Source organism: Ptiloglossa arizonensis, chromosome 7, assembly GCF_051014685.1.
Source record: "Ptiloglossa arizonensis isolate GNS036 chromosome 7, iyPtiAriz1_principal, whole genome shotgun sequence".
Taxonomy (NCBI): domain Eukaryota; kingdom Metazoa; phylum Arthropoda; class Insecta; order Hymenoptera; family Colletidae; genus Ptiloglossa; species Ptiloglossa arizonensis.
Genome location: NC_135054.1, coordinates 16,350,224 through 16,367,699, shown reverse-complemented (window position 1 = coordinate 16,367,699; position 17,476 = coordinate 16,350,224). Strand labels below are relative to the sequence as shown.

Genomic DNA, 17,476 nt, shown 5'->3' with positions numbered 1-17,476 from the left:
TTCGTTAACACCGTTATTGCACATTCTTTGTAATAATACAAGTATAAAGTAAATATATGAAATCGAAAATACGGGTAGTGTATAGTACCCATTTTGTATAGTAGGCGAGATGCAGCTAAAGTGCTGGATTTAAACCTAACCTCAAGTAACATAACCTCAAATGCTTGTAACGCCCATCAACATATGTCTGTAATAAGGTAATGCGTACTCTCAAGTGATTTAATATTAATTTTTTTTTCGAAGAGGAAGCTTCGTACAAAAATATATCGTTAATTCTACATTTTTATTTTCCTTGTATACAGGAAGCACATTGTTATCTTAAATTTTTCCGCTCCTAAATGTAATTGTATAATTTTCACTTTGTGCAGTTGATTTTTGACACGATGGAAAACATTTAACCCGATATCGGCAGCTCGAATTGTAGCGATGCAAATACAATAGGATTAGGCACAGCAGTATAGACATTATTATAATTAGCAACCACTTTTTTTTTTTTAAATATAATGTACACATAGTTACGATGCGTTGCAATTATATATGCAAAAATGGCTACAATAAAGCGAACTAATGTGATATAATTGTAAAACTGTTATATAAATATTTATCATCCCCAGTATTGTTAATCATCGTCAATATTCGAGGAATTATTTTATTTTTATTGTCGCATTCAAAAATAAGTTTCCAGTTTTAATAGAAACTTAGAATACTCAACACAGAATGTGAAATACAGCTTCTTCGAGCAACAATTAATACAGAAATAAATAGATCGATTTTAATTTTATAATTAGAGGACAAGAAGTCGCTTAAATAGTAGTTATGATTGTCTGCAAGAAAATAAACTTTAATTTTACTCGCTCGTTTTATTTTATTCGTTCTTAAAATGAAATATTACGATAAGAAAGAAATTCTTTGCACTTATCAGAAAAATTTGTTCAAATATTTAATTATGCCTGGATCATCATTGGTAAGTATTAAATACTTTTCTAGTTCATAGTTCATACAGAAATCAAAACGGTTTTGGGTTCGTTGTCGAGACAGAAAAAGAATTCATCGAACACGCACGCGCCATTTTACATCAAATTGAATACGAATCAACATCGGTTAATTGTTGTTTAAATTTGCAACATTTATTGACAATCTTGAGAAACTAATACGCGTCAAATCTCAGTTCACTAACCCAAACAGTTGCAAGATATTAAGTGTTAAAGTTTTGACAAGTCAAGTGAAATGGGTCGACACGCCACAATTTCGCCATCGATATTTACGCTCTACTTCAAGATGATGCCTAGGTTTACCTATAGTCTTTTAGAAGCTAAGCGAATGATTCTTTCAAACGTACATAAAAAATTTTAATTCTCGCTAATATAAATAACAATACTCGAAGTTAAAAGTCCCGCATTTGGTGCTACATCTGTCTCCGAAATGGGTAAAAAAAAAATATCGATCGATTTCACTTATACTTTGCAAAGGATACATTTTTAAAGAAACGAACCAATGTTAAATACATTGAGAAACAAAATACATGTAAAATTAAATTGATAATTAAGGTTCGTGTCTAGTGAAGTTTTGAGACTACAGCATGTTGCATTCTCTATTTAAAAAATAGTTTCATTCATACTAAAAGAATGATAACTGATCGAGTTTTTTTACATTTATTCAATTTTAAAAACCGTCTGGTGGCGACATCTTCATGAGGAACCGTGAAACTAGAAACCACGTTCAACTGAACTACGAAAGTCGGTAAAAGAATATTCGTCCTCATAACGAGGGGTCGATAAAACCACAAATAATATACACATTACTACTATTATCGATTTCAGTGGTTCAATTAAGTGTAGTTCTTAATTCTTAGATGGCCGTTTTAATACCACTGATATTTTACGACGTCGGTATTTTAAATCGTGTGGTAAAGTTACAGTTATTACTTTTACCGACTACAGTAGTTTAATTCACGAGTTCTTAAGTTTACCTGTCTAAAATGAAGAAATCGCTCTATTACCATTGATTTTATATGAAGATAATATTTTTATTTCTTACCTAATAGCACTGAAGATTTATTTTAGTCTCGATTGATAATATTAGAAGTGATACAAAGATGGTTTGAAGACCTGTAAATTTCCGATCCATGTGATACAAAAGAGTATTGCCTGCAATATTTATCGTGTATTTATAATTCCTATAAAAAGTGTCACGTTTCATTAGTAGAGGTCTACACCAGTACTCAGTGGACGAGTGCGCTATCTATCGGAATGTTGCAAAATCATTAGTGGAAATGAGTTTATGATTTCATTGTTGACTGGTGTTGACCGTTTTTGGTTATAGTGCTGAAACGTGTCTGTCAAGAAAGGAGATTGTGTAAAGTATTGTTGCTTTTGCTCCAAATAAGTCAGAATGTCGACCATATTACACTCGCCGTTGTTAAGAAAAGTTGATTTGACAACTTTAAACCTGCAACAACTTACGGTATTGAAGCAGCAATTGGATCAAGAACTAGTGGTCTTTCAAGACTCGTTGCAAACTTTAAAAATTGCTCAAAGTAAATTTCAAGAATCGGGATCGTGCCTTGAAAAGATTTCCCCGTCTTCAAAAGGTAAGAGTAAATTGATTCCTATATTTTAGTTTATTGTATAATCTATTTAGTTTCCGGTACGTTAATTGAGGTTAGGTAATTTGATAGGAGCTATGTGTTGCAATCGGGAAGAAATGATTTTATTGCAGGTAGTGAAATCCTAGTACCATTAACCGGATCGATGTACGTTACTGGAAAACTGGCAGATACAGATAACGTGTTGGTCGACATTGGAACTGGCTATTATGCAGAGAAGAATATCACGGAAGCGAAGGATTATTTCGATAGAAGAGTAGCTTATGTTACAGAACAAATGGAAAAAATTCAACAACTGGGTCTCGACAAAAGTAAAGCTAGAGACGCAACGGTAGATGTTATAGAAATGAAATATCAAAGTCAAATGCAAAAGGAAGGCTCAGAGCACGCATAAAATATAATACTTGCTAAAGTAACTGATTTATTGTCTCGTTCTATGGTTACATTAATTCGCATTTACATCATTATAGAATTGCATTGCTTTGTATTTTGTCGTTAAACTCTAATAACGATTATTTTGCATATTACGAAAAAAATTAATGAAATTTAATCGAAGCAAGATGTATTTTGTGATATTGTCTGTTGCGCGTCGTATAAGGGAATATCACTTATTTACATATTGATACAATAGATTATTTTGTACAGGAATGTAAATTTCAATAAATTATAAAAGAAGTTTATTTCATCGTACAAGTATTGTAACAAATAGTTTCATTCTTAATCGTATATAATAGAGTAATATCCAATAATAATAAATTAGTCGGGTACTTGGGAAGGAAGGAGATTGATGCGAGATTTTATGAAAAAAAACACACACACACAGAAGTAACGAAGGTGAATTATTTATTTGTTCCTCACTAAAATAAAATTTCATTCGTAAATAATAACAGCTTTTATCTCGAAACGTCGTGAGATACATTCCGGTAGCTATAATGTTATGGAAGAGGTATCAAAATCATTGTCAGAGGATAGAAAACACGGTGTAATATTTAAATAATTTTTCGGATTCCTGACGCGGCGTACCTTCAATCTAATATATAATATTATGACATGTTATTCAGATTATAAATTTATCTTGCTGTAACGAGACAGCGTAGATCGCAATTACACGTAGATAATTCGCTAAATTTTTATCCTATTTACACGAATAACATACGGTCGATATTTATGTTAACGAAAGATTTTCTCCCTTCCTTCGTTGCACTTAATAATTTCAAAATTTTACAAACAATTTGCCCTCTCCATTCCAATACAATCATATCCATAAAATGTCAATGGCGAGTTCATTGATGTTATCTCAAATTGCACAGCAACAGCGTGACTGCAATATTAAAGTGGAACCATCCTTCAATGTGTTTTGCTGCACTCCCTGAAATGAAAAAGAAACGCGTATGAATGTAAATTAAATATAGCACAATGAAATATAGTAGTACAATAGTATAACAATATTGTCTCAACACGATAAATATAGAGCCAATTGTGATTTTGAAACATGTATATTTCTGTAATTGGGCATAATTATATCAGCTGGTAATTCCATAAATAATATTGTTTCATATGTAGTAAACATAGCTATAATCCTTCAAAGGGCTGCCATTTTGTCGTGTTTGGTATTTTTTAATTACTTCCGATTCAAACTGAAACCACACTCGGAAAGAATAATAATCTGTATTTTTCATTTTCAATTGTTGGATGATCGTAAATCATGGTCACCGATTAGGTACTTTCTGTATATCATCAGTCTATTACCAATAACTCGTATAGAATTGAAATAGATTTACATACACAAATTTATGTAGTATCTACATTGATATAATAATCGGCACAAATGATTTCAGTTTAATATGCTGTGTTCTTTTATTTTAAATAAATCCAAAATATTAATCATTTTTTGACCAGGGACATTATTTATTCCACTCTCCAATTAAAATTTATAATGATTCAATCGTGCTCGAGTTTGTATTTACAGACTCGACGTTTCATTTCTTTTCCGTATGATATTTCCAGTATGCAAACATTGAAAGATTTTTTATAAATTGAAGTGACCAGAAGACATCCATTTACAATAATTTCCACTTTCAATTGACAATTTTTACACCGGATTCGCGTATAGGAATTATCTCCCCACTTTGTGTTCACATAGTGGAAGCGCTACCTACCCCGTTTTCAAGCGAATCGACCTTTCTGATTTTGTCGTTCGAAAGTGTGAATTATCATAGCAAAACGTACCAATATAGGAAGATTCACGAGTTCCTAGGACAGATGCTAAACGTGGGCGTTCCTCGATCAGAACAACATCAGCCTTCTCTTTATACAAATGAAAGACGTTAGCGTGGCAGATCACGTGCAATCTGCCATTATCGAAACTATCTGGTATAATCTCAAAATCCAATCCTGCGATAATCATTAGCTGCTGATTGTCCCCAAGCTTGTCCGTCACATTCATGATGAAACTGGCGTTCACCTGCAATGATAAAATTTCATTGACAAAGTTGCTAAATGTTTCGAAAAATCGACTGAAAAATATTACATCGAAGTCTACTGTTCGCGTACTAGAAAGCGAGTTGCGTGAATTTTAAAAATTCACATCTTCGGTTACACAATTCGAGCTAAATGTTGGATATCAATATTTTGTAAGTTGCGTGGTGTAGAAAAAATGATACAAAAGTGTCAAGAAATGGATCAACAGTCGGTGTTACTTTTGATAAGCATAATCTTTTTACAAACGAATTAATGCAAACGAGACCGTTCATCATCTCTGTAAGAGTATAGCATAATTCAGGTTACAAGATGACTTAAGTAATACAGTTATAAATATGTTAACACAGCACGAATCGAGTAACAAACTAGAATTCTTATTACATATTGCATAGTCGTCGAACCAGATAGATCATTGCACACTAATTCATCTGAAATCCAACGTATCCAGGATTACGTTGTTCCATTTATACTTTGATTGTTATAGTTACCGAAGGATGAAAGAAGAAGAAAACGAACGGTGCAAAGTACAGTTCTGTTAGTGCTTCCTATACCTCGTTTATGGGGAACGCCTCGTTTTTAAGCCGCAAATGATTTGCGGTATATTCAACCATAACTATAATGTTTATCAGATTGTTAGGGTGCCCATAAACCGTTTCAGATTGCTAGCTTATGTCGAAGTTACAGTTCCGGATTAAATGAAATCGGTTGCAGCTAGAAAAGTATCGAAGCAGGGGAGTTCCGTGTGCTGTTTATAATTTTCTGAACAACTTTCCTTCGTACACATAACGGTACCATAACGATGCATTATACAAGGTGTTTCCTCGAACACGAGTATCTGGAATACCACCATTCCTTTCGAAGGTACGAAAAATGTCAAAGATGAATACCCTTCGTTTCGAAGGGACGAATATTTCGATAAACAAGAATTATTTTTTAGAGTGACGTTTTACAAGATTTTGTGATCATTTCTTTTTTCGAACGAAACGACATATTTTCATAAAGGTAGCTTGTAAAAAACAATTTCAATCAGGTATGATACGTTGACCTTCGAGTAACCTTGAATAACAAAAATCGTCGTAGTATTTAACCTCTTTAAAGATAATTTTTTAATTTCTTTAAGTACAATAAGTCCTCGATTTACGTAGTTAATCCGTTCGAACGCTTTTTGTGTCGGTCGAATTGTACGAGTACAATGTATCGTAGAAAGAGAAAGAAAAATCAGTCGTGGGTTAAGTAAAATGTACCACGAATAAAGAGTAATTAATCTAAAGTGTTAAGAAAGCTGATTCAACAATACTCGTAATTGTTCTTTCGAATACATGATTTTTCTTTCTTCCTACAATGCATTTCATATACAACTTTAGTTTCAGTAGATAATTAAAGTTACGTAGATCCGTAAAAATGAAAAAAGAGACGTCTTATTTAATATTTAAATACATACACACATACACAACATAAGTGAGGACGTAAGTCGCACAACCGAGTGTTTACGAATTTGTGTAACTCGAAGACTTATTGTACCGTATCATGGAAATCATGGATCAATATTAATTAGAATTGTTGATTATTACAAACAAAATAATTCATCCCTAAAGAGGTTAACACTTAGATAATATATAAGTACTTTTTACATTTTAACTAAACATATTCTTAATTCGTAAACTTAAAATATATTTGTACATAATATTACTCGACGCGACGTATTACGACATTAATTTAAAATTAGAAGTTCCACAGTTGGACGACAAAATAAATAACGTAACTTAATATTAACATACACTTATTTAAGTGACGACGAAAATGATAAATATATTACATACACATTAATGACAAATACAGTCGAAATTTTCTTGCTTTGTTTCTCTGTTCGGTAACTTTGATGCATCTTTCTGTTACGGAATCTAAAATATATTAATAATATTTACCCACGTGCACGTAAGATCCAACATTCATGAGTTATCGAACTATAACGCGCATAAAACAGTCACCCCTGTAAAATTCAAAAGATAAGAAATCTTGAATAAAAGAGAACCTATAATTTATCTACTTCAAACCTAGTAATGAATGAAATACTCGCAAAAATTTTAACAATTTTCATTCGGTAGCTTACAAAATGACATCCGTTAACACGAATGCAGGTACAGTCTGTTAATTAACGAGAACACAATACATTTAATTATTTCGAAATTAAACGCGGGGTGCAACAATTTATTCTTCCGTGTACGTTCGCGTTTTATAATAAACTTTATCTTTTAATGTAACATACGGAATCCAGTGGCGTCAACTTTGCTAAACATCGTTGCCACAGAAATTGTCCGCCATGACCAATTCACCGATTACAGAAGTGTCTTAATGCTTCTCGTAATGCTTCCCTTGATTGCCGTGCATAATGTGCAGGGCGACCATCATGTTGGTACTACATCACTGGATAAGTACTTAGTGATATATTCTGCAGTAAAACTGGCAATGGCTCTCTTAAGAAAATTGAGTACATCCAGTTTGTTGAACGACCATAAAATAAAAATACAGTCTAATTGTTCGACTGTCGAGTATACCGCACCATATGCGAACGCTCCATCGCCGTTAATATTTCATTTCTCGGATCCAATGAAGTGCCAAGTAATGTTGCTTGAATCAACTTGTGGCTAGGAAACGTTCCACGATTAGTCGGAATGAAATATTAATACGAAAGATGAAATATTGCCTAATTTATGCGCACAATTAACAAGAACTCGAATTTCATTTTGATAATTCTTCACCACTCGGATAATCGAGTGCAACGATTTACAATGTCCTCGATGATACATTTCTCCACGTATTTAGAGTTCAGAGAGTGCTATGATCTAACAATAAGCACCAGGACAATTCGTGTTTCATTGGTTTTCTTTTCGTTAATGTTTCGTTAATCGTTAGGTTTCGTACGAAGAGACGTAAAAGGTAAACGAGAGACATATACGTTTACTAATAATATGTATCGAAGTGATCTTTGAGAAACTGAAGTAGATAATAGTCAAAAATATACATTTATATGAATATAAATGTACAGCAAAGTATCTTTGCGCGCTAATGCGCTCCAAAGCCTCTTAGCGACTCTCTTGGTAATTAAAGCCGTTCTTCCACTTGATCAATTGATCAAAGAAGTAATTATGTACATTGATGGTAAGTGTACGATTTAATAGTTCAAAATGCAACTATTGAGAAATAATTTCTTCTCTCGACTAGATAATTTTTTTAACCACAGTCGTATCATTTTGATGAAAAGAGGACTTAAAGGTTTAATGTGCAGATATCCGTCGAATGATAATTCTTTCGCATTTTAGTCGCGTCGTTTAGGTGAATTTCACGATTCAGTAAACTCATTCCACGATTTTTCAATCACATTGCACTCTTAAGCTTCACACGAACGTATCGCATACTCGTGTGATGTGTCATCGTACGCAAAAATATCACGTGCATTCTTAAAATATCTCTTCTCTCTTAATCCTATATACCCAAACCTAAACATCCATTTAATCTTCTTCGTTCTCCATCGATTCTCAAACATTTGTTATTCGCGGTTGTTGTTCGTTCGAAAAGTTCATTCACCTTCGAATTCGCTGGAAATTTCCTCGATACCAGAATTTCACGTTGCACGGAGTTCGATAACTTACAATTGTCGGATCTTGCGTCTGTGTAGGTTAATCCATATTGTACGTTTCAGTTGTGAGAAACAGAGAGAGATAGATAGAGAGTTGTCAATGCAAGAATACGAATGTTCTCAAACTCTACGAATATCATTAGTTCGCGATGGGAGTTGTTCTATTTCCAATTGAACTATTCTCACAATCGGTTCTTGATCATTCTAAGTTATACTAACCTTAGTCCGAGATTAATTTCGATCTTAGTCTAAGTTACACTTCTCTGCGTTGAAGTTCAATAATTTTAATATTTCCAGCGAGAAGTACTTCTATTACTGTATACGTTGATCAGAATGTTGGCAAATGATTTGTAAGAAAATTCATAAAATTTCAATTTGTCGATTTCTCAAAAAAAAAAAAATATAAACGGATAAAATTAGTCAAAGAATCGCTTAACAAGAAAACACGATAATTTTAGTGGTCGCTTCTATATTATCATCGTCGATCTCGAGTGAATTTTATTCGAATCATGTTTAATAACGTGCATTATAAAATTCGTTTGTCCATATTACGCAACTACTGCATTTTTAAGACAATAACGAGCACCTCGATAAGCGTTGTAATGCGGATAATGAGATAAGCCATTACAGGCAAGGGAGCTAACATATCGATCGTTACAGTAATGACAGTTTATCGAGACTGCCTAGACCGAAATTCCCCGAAAGTTTCTGCATCCATCAACCTACCGGTACTCCATTGACAGTCCACGTCACATTCGCTGGTGGATTTCCCGAAGGAACGGTGCAGTTCCCTCTCACAGTGTCGCCAACCGCGTAACGTATCTTCTCGACTCTTACCTGAGGATCGCCTTTCGGAAGACCTGAAATTCATCGAAACTTTTAATACAAAAGAGAAGCGATACGTTGCACGAGATAGCTACTCTTTTTCTTTCGACAATAAATAGCTGTTAGGTTATTTCTCGTATGGCTTTGTTACGCTTGTTTTACCACGGGTAGTTGCGTCTCTAGTAAAAACGTTTCGACACCAACGAGGTATTGTTACACGCTGGAGATTATTGTTTCGTAGCGTTGAAAAGCAGTCTTGGCGAACAATTCAGTTTCTTGCGTTTCTCAGCGTGTGTGGTTTCAACTCTCGCGAATCTCGATAATAATAAGGTAGTTTTGAGTTCGATAGATAAAATACTTTTAGCGATTCGTTACAGATATTGTTTCGTTACTTAAACGAACGAGGGAATTCAAGTTCTTACGTTACAGAATGTGTAAAGGTGTATCAGTCTCAAGAGTTTTAAAATGATAAGCAACGAGGTCTTTTTTCAAGGAAACGTTTTCTTCAAATTATCTTCAACTTTATTTTTTAAGAGGACATTCTATTAAGGTTCCTTTTGTAGGCGATAAGACTTATCCTTCTCCATAATCTTAATTTTGTACAGCAAAACAGGATCGATAACGACAAAGACTACTTCGATTAAAATGAAAATTTAACCGTTTGTTGATGTTAGAAAGTATGTTAAAATACGGTAAATATTATTTAAAATAGCAACGGAAGGAATATAGAATCAAGAAGCTGCGAATGGAAATCTGAAATTCAACGGGAAAAAAACATTTTTGCAACTCTCGAATTACTAATTAATAAGCGAGGAGGGTACCTTTAATCACAATTTTCTGATATTTCCGTAGCAAGCTAGTGACAATATTCCGTCGAGTTTAATAATTTACACACCTCTGCACTCCAGTTATCACGTGTAACAGTACTTAAGACGAGCTCCCTTGAGAATAATGTGGGAAGATGTTTAATATTTGAACCGAATCAGATTTCCTTGGTACGCAGTTAGGTAACTTGTTAATAAATTCATTAAAAATTTTCGCCACTCTGCTTGCAGAATTTCAGACAGTACGTTTCCGTTTCTTTTATTTCCTTCCTGTTCCCCTCTTGGTTCTCATAACCACAAACTAATGACGTCCTCTTTGTGTTTCGAAATACATCTTCAAAGGTTATGAACAATAAATATGTCATAGAAACAAGTGGAACTAATTATAAAGGAGTAATTAATTATAATCATAATTATAGTTAATTAATTATAGCGATAGTAGTTCCAGTTACCTAACTAATTATAATTATAGTTTCCTCGAGGATATTTATAACACCTTTTGGCATCGTTATGTTCAAAGGTTTTTTAAAAAAACCTGTTGCGTGTAATTAAACGAGTGAGAAATTGTAAAAGTGAACGAGAAATACAATAAGAACGAGTGAAAAATGAGGTGTGTGCTAACAGTTTCGCAAAGTAGTTGGAGTAGTTATGCGACAACTCGAAGGACTGTCCAGTATTTCTATATTCAGAGTTTGATACTTCGAATTTTAGAATTAAATATCGTGTGTTCCGTTTACAATACAAAACCGACTTTCGTATTTTGATAAAAAGAAACATTACATAATTAAGACCCGAGATCATTGAAATCTTAAGAGATATCGTAGTAATTCGCTTTTAGGCGACACCATTTCGCCAATTCGCTCTAAAGCGAGGTAGGTAGTGATTCCAATCTTAAACCGAGGATAATAAGAATTCGGTACAATTTGTTACTCCAATTCTACGTAAAACTTACCGCTCGAAAGCGCGAGCTAACGATTCTAATAAAATATAGAAAAGCGTTGAATTCAACATCGAAACCAAATATCTGTTCTCTGCTATAAAAGAAAAGAACCAGCTGAAAATTACTCAACTTATTTCCCGTACAATGTATTTTGACTTGTACCGTTGACATTTAGAAACAAATATTCACCTGGAACTTTTCGATTCGAGCTCGGTGATCGAAACGATCAAGTACATTGCCAAAAATACAACGCTCGTCTGTACGTAATAAAATTCTCACCATTCTCAAATAAAATCTCTCTCAAATGAATAACATCCTTCAAACGTTCCCCCGTTCAAGCGACTCGAAAAATTACGTCGAGCGATTTTTCCAAAGACATTTATTATTCCCGATCGTACAACGAATACTACCCGGAGCCGGTCGGTGGTGTCGCGTCCGATCGGTTCTCGTCTGTTATATTGTTCTTATGAATTGCAGAATCGCGGCAACAAGCGGCGCGGTCATTGTTGTATAAGGTTGCACCGAGCTTTTCGCAATAGGGCTGCCCGTCCCGTCCTCTCCCCGCACGTCCTCCCGGTAAAGTGTTCTGTATACATAACACGTCATGTATATCTCGAGGGATCATTATACCGTCCACAGAAGGCAGTCAATTTCCCTTTAGCGGCAGTGGACTGTCAAAGAATTGTCCGACTTCGGGGGAACGACTTCCGCCTTAGCGTGGCTAAGGTGGTTCGTCCTGATGCCCGATGCAGCTCTCAAGGACACGGAGGCCGCTGGAGATTATCATTTTAAACGTGTCTCGTAATGTTGTGGATGCGGGCGATCATCCCGTCTGGTGAGAATGGAGAAAAGGAAGAAAAGGTGGTCGAACGGCGACGTTCGGGGGGAGATGAGGGGAAGGTGAACAGAGCGTCTGAGGGATACAAAGCACGACTGGAAGGCTCGATTCACCATCGAGCTTTTACGAGCGATCCGTGATCAGAAAGGAGAGGCAATCGCCTCGTTCCTTCAAAGAAGAATCGCTACCGCGGTTGTGGCGTCGTTAAGTTGACGCTCGACGAGGAGCACGGAGCACGGTGGGAACAAAACCCGATTCTCCGTCCTTTGCCACCGGTCTCTCCGCGCTACGTTTCCTACGGTCCCCCTTTTCCTCGGTTCGTTTCGTTACCCTGTCCTGCCGTTTCAATTAACCGCGATTACGGCGACAATGCCGGGTTACCGTGTAGAATAATCAGGGACGATAATGAACGACGCTGGCAAGAATTGAAGATGCCGACGTAAATTCACGAAACTGTAAACGGGTCACGATCGAGGGTAGGAGAGGGGGAGGGGATTCATGTACCGACTGATTCATCGCGGATATCCGCGTGACTCGTGTCCCGAGTCGTTGGTTTCGTAGCCGAGTATATTGAAAATTAACAGTGCATACTAAAGAATCGGCCCGGCGGGAACCAGGTGAAGAGCGACTCTGAAAAGGGAGTAGGGTTACGGTGCGCTGAAGCGAGCCTGGTAATTAACAGTATCTCGGTTAAGAGAATCGTGAAAACCGGATGATGAAATGAAAGACGCGTGTTCGGTTGTTTAATGAGATTACGCGACGAGGATTCTCTCCTCGGTTGAGCGATTTTGTATCCGGCAAAGCGTTCGTTGTCGGTTTCAGTAAATCTGCGGTTATTCTCGACGGTTGGGTTTTTCCTTTTTTTCTCTAGCTTTTTTTTGGTTTTTTGCTTTTTTTTTTGTTTTTCTTTTCGTTCGCGGTTCAATCGGTCGAAGAACAGAGAAATAGGAAAATGTAATCTCTCGATGGAATAGCTTCGGCAAGTTGTGCGACGATACGATAAGAAAGAAGTATTGGACCGGTGTGAGGTAAGGTAGGGTAATTCCGACCAAGGAGTATATACGGCCCTCTGTTACCCTCGGTATGAGAAAAAATAATATTTATTATATTATTGCGATAACTCACGGCATACTGTACGCTGCGGTGATATTGATTTGAAAATATTACCGATCTCGTGCGCGGTATGAAATAGTATGGTGCTCGGTAGCGCGAAATATCAGTTTCTGGCATTTACGCTTTCGGTTGCAAAACGATGGCGATCGTGGAAAAAATACGACGGGGAAGACCGAGTTTATTTTTAAGTATTCCCAACGGGTCTGTTTAACTAGTCGTGGAAGTTACGATTGCTTCGGAATGGTTTAATATAGTTTTTGCATCGTGTAATTATCTCGTAATTATTTTACTCTACTGGTAATTACGGTCGTTACATAAAAACTATATTAATCAATTTTAAAGAAATTGTAAGTTTTATAAGCTCGTTAAATAGACGTTTGGGAATATTTTTAAGTAAGTTTCGTCTTACCCGGGGCGTTGTAAACTTTTGTGTTAGTCTTTGAAGATACTTAATAGACTATTAAATGGTCCTATCTTTGCACGTAGCTGAATTTATTAATGCAAGTTATGATTTTTCATAAGATTAGAAACAAAAGAATTTGTCAATAAAATCGGTTTTTAATATTGTTAAGGTAATTCTAACCACCAAATACCGTGCATCGTTAAAATAGCATTTTACCAGAAATTGCTTTTGTTGCCATTATACTGGTTGGTTACTGACAATATACGAGGTGATCGAAAATACCCCAACAGCTGGTTGGAATTACCCTACTTTTTTGTTTATGATTTCACCGAGGCTATTCCGATCACTTATCGCCTTTCAAAATTTAACCCAACATTTTTTACTTTCAATGCGTTGTTCCCAAGGGTATAATCCACATTTGTGGTAATTATTTTTCACAAGCTCGGCATCGAATGATTTAATTTCAATTAATAAAAAATTGCTCGGAATTGCCTCGATCCATCCTATTTGTCTAATGCTGAAATATAGCATATAAAAAAATAAAGATGCTAAATGAACAGGATGAACACGATTAAACAACATTTTGCAAGCGATTACCTGTGTATATAATTTATACTCCAAGGAGAACCTCGTTTCACGTATTTTTTAAGAATATTGAACGAGCATTAAAATTACACTGTTATACAAATTCTCAATGTGTCTTCCGAACAGACTGTTCCCTACGAATGCATTATTTATAACGCGAGCAGAAGATTAAACACGTGGCTATCGAGAGCGATTAATTTCTTCTTACAGGCTAAATATAAATATACTTTTATACGTTGAATAACCTAATAGTTGCAATTTCGCGTAGCAATGAAGAATGACAATACCGAATGTAGTTCTTAAGAAAACATGCGATCATTTAAAATGTAAGTTTTTATAGTGTATATAAAATGATTGGACTATTTCTTTACCGCTACGCTTGTTATTTTCAAACTTCTATTCATCTGTCTATTAAACGTGGATCGTTTGTGGTTATAAAGCATAGCTACCGGGCTCAATATTAACATTCTAATATCTATCCTCGACGTGAATAAAAAGTAAAATGACAATACTTACTGGCAACGTGCATGTAACCAGAAACTCTTACAGTATTAAACGAAGGCGAATCACCGGAGACCTCGCAACGGTATTTGCCAGTATAATTTGGCTGTACATCCTTTATAACTACACGGTGAGCATCGCTTCGATTTGTCTGCAACGTGATTAAACATAGCATTAGTAAAACAGATTCGAGAACAGTATGTTTATGCACATTAATAGACAAATGTGAGTTTAAGGAATCTACGGTGTTTTCCTACACGGAGGTTAAAGAAATGTAATAACAACTGCAATTGATAAGTAGGTGTGGACAAGAAATGAAAATTCTTGGAAGAAATTTTCTAAAATATCTGATTTCATTCACTTTAAAGTATTATTGTAAATGAAATATGTTTGTACCTTCCTCCAAATTTTGATTATAAATTTTAAGGGCGTCGATAGTCAATAATCAATTATTGGTCATTTTTAGCACGGTTCGAGTTACAAAATCAACATTGACAATCGTGGGACAGATCGAATGCATACATATCTTTTTCTATACATCATCGTTAATTACGTAACAATTGGATCGAAACTGATAAATCGATCGATAAATCTGTGTTACAGAATTATCGTTCAGTTGGTGTTGAATTTAAGGTTGGCTGTCGTAGAACAGGATGCATATTTTTCGCTGTATAACCACGGCCGCCATGCTGGTGGTATGGACATAATAATTGAATAAAAATTGCAAACTGCGTGTAATACAAAGCACCTGTTTCACACCGGCGTAACTTATCGGTGCAGTGCGAGTCAATTTAACATCGATGATTACAGGATGAACCGAACGCCACGAACGACGTGCGTGCCATTTATTGCAAATCGATCGCACTTACGCATCCGCTTTGACATCCTTGCGCATTTACCCGCTCGCGACAAACAATACTTCATGACAACAATTAATTACACGTTGCCAATGGCAGCGTATAAATCACACAATTAATTTTCGTACAGATCACGCGAGGCTCGTGGCAACGGACACTCATAATCCAAATTGCTTATCCAATCAGGTTTTTCACATTTTTCAATTCAGAACGGAACGACGCAAGCAGCTTTTCGGATGTGTAGAATCATCGTACTGTGACCTATTTTTCATTTTCAACAAATCCACGGTACACTAACGCACAAACAACCGTTTGCAGTGTTCCAATGATGACAGTCGTCTCTCAAAGAGATACTCGTGAACAGGAATGAGATTCGTGGAAACTAATCGTTAGATATCGATTCGAAGTATTCTGGAATTAATTGCGACGAAAGGACAATTCTTTCGGCAGACGTTCACCTTAAAGATAATAATTTTTTCTATTCATTTCTGACGAATAATAGGTGTATCTTTTAAACAGAGATTTTCGGTAACAGAGTAATTTTTTATTCTTGAACACTGGTGAGACGTTTTTTCAGAAGAGGTTTTTTATTAAATTTTTGCAATAAACGAAAAGAAAAATCACAGTCTCTCATAAATTGTCACCGTTTTTGCCACTCAGGTTATTGATCTCGAGATTACGATAATCTGAGAAGTAACACTGTATTGTACGAATATGTGTGTGCCTTGTACCAGTTACTATCCAGTAAAAAATATAGTTACGTGGTTTTATGAACGAAATTATTAGGATAGACGTAATAATCTACTTTTATGTGTCGTGGAAACGTGTAAAGATGTATTTATATGTAGGATTCTGGAAATTGAGAGAAGGTAATGGGTATATGACACAAGATATTCAGGAAATTGAACAAGATTCTTCACAAGCGTATTACCTTAACGATTATTAGTTATGCAAGATGACTCGTAAGAAATAGGACACATAAATATGTAGATTGGATTTGAAGATATCAAAAAATGTATAAAACAGATTTTGAATAACTCAAGGGGCAAAGTAACTTGATATCCCACACGCGTATAAAATAAAGATCTTTCTATCCTTCGTACAAAAATGAACTCGATGCGAAGGATCGATAAGATCTCTTTAATTCTTTCATTTCTAAAACACGCATTTTTTGGTCAAATCATACGTCGAATAGTTCTCATAAAAAAAAAAGTATCGACAGATCACCCAATTTGTAAATTCAGATTAAAAGTTGTTTGAATGGACGAATAGAAAATAGGAGGTAAGTAAATGAACAACATTGCGAATAATTCTATCTACTCTATCTTCCAGATGAATAACGATATTAATCTCTCGGGAGAGAATATGGTATTATTTCAATTTCTTGAAGTATCAAAGAGCGGGAAAAAAGTAATTTTTCTAGAGGAGGCAAGTTTCATTTCGGTCCAATGTTTTAGCATGGGCACCGAACAGATGTGTAATTTTGCAGCTCAACGGTGGAAAATATAACAGGGCGAAATAATGTTCGTGTATTCGAAGGATTACACGCAGAAGGGGGGAAAACGAACTGTGTAAAATTACGGATAGAATGTTTATCCGGGAAACAAGTAGGGTGGGTCGAATATGTGCGATCGACAAGCAGTTACGCGTCGGTACAACCAAGCATACCGTTTCGCACCGTGGCTCTCTGGTTATCTCAGCCGACCGATACTTGTAATAATTACTGTTTGTGAAATACGAAATAGCGATGGTCTGGTACTTTCCACTCCACTCGGCTCCACTCTTCGTGTCATTCCATAAGCAACGTTGTTTCTTATCTTGCTTGAAAATATCATTTGTATAAATTCTCTGATATAAGCATCTCTGT

The 17,476-nt window shown here is 35.5% G+C and overlaps 2 protein-coding genes across 2 annotated transcripts in view; one reads left to right on the top strand and one right to left on the bottom strand.

Moving 5' to 3' along the window:
* Positions 1-2,290: 2,290 nt before the first annotated feature.
* Positions 2,291-4,399, top strand: Pfdn5 (prefoldin 5). The gene is made up of 2 exons (XM_076316105.1): positions 2,291-2,590; positions 2,719-4,399. The coding sequence occupies exons 1-2, from the start codon at positions 2,392-2,394 to the stop codon at positions 2,997-2,999; spliced, it is 480 nt and encodes a 159-aa protein (XP_076172220.1). The 5' UTR covers positions 2,291-2,391; the 3' UTR covers positions 3,000-4,399.
* Positions 3,368-17,476, bottom strand: part of LOC143149061 (uncharacterized) — a 67,257-nt gene continuing 53,148 nt past the window's right edge. The window contains exons 3-6 of the mRNA XM_076316103.1: positions 14,768-14,903; positions 9,450-9,583; positions 4,835-5,069; positions 3,368-3,974 (exon numbers count right to left, since the gene is read on the bottom strand). Of these exons, the coding sequence (XP_076172218.1) occupies positions 3,898-3,974; positions 4,835-5,069; positions 9,450-9,583; positions 14,768-14,903 (582 nt within the window). The 3' untranslated portion in view covers positions 3,368-3,897. The remainder of the gene's footprint in view (positions 3,975-4,834; positions 5,070-9,449; positions 9,584-14,767; positions 14,904-17,476) is intronic.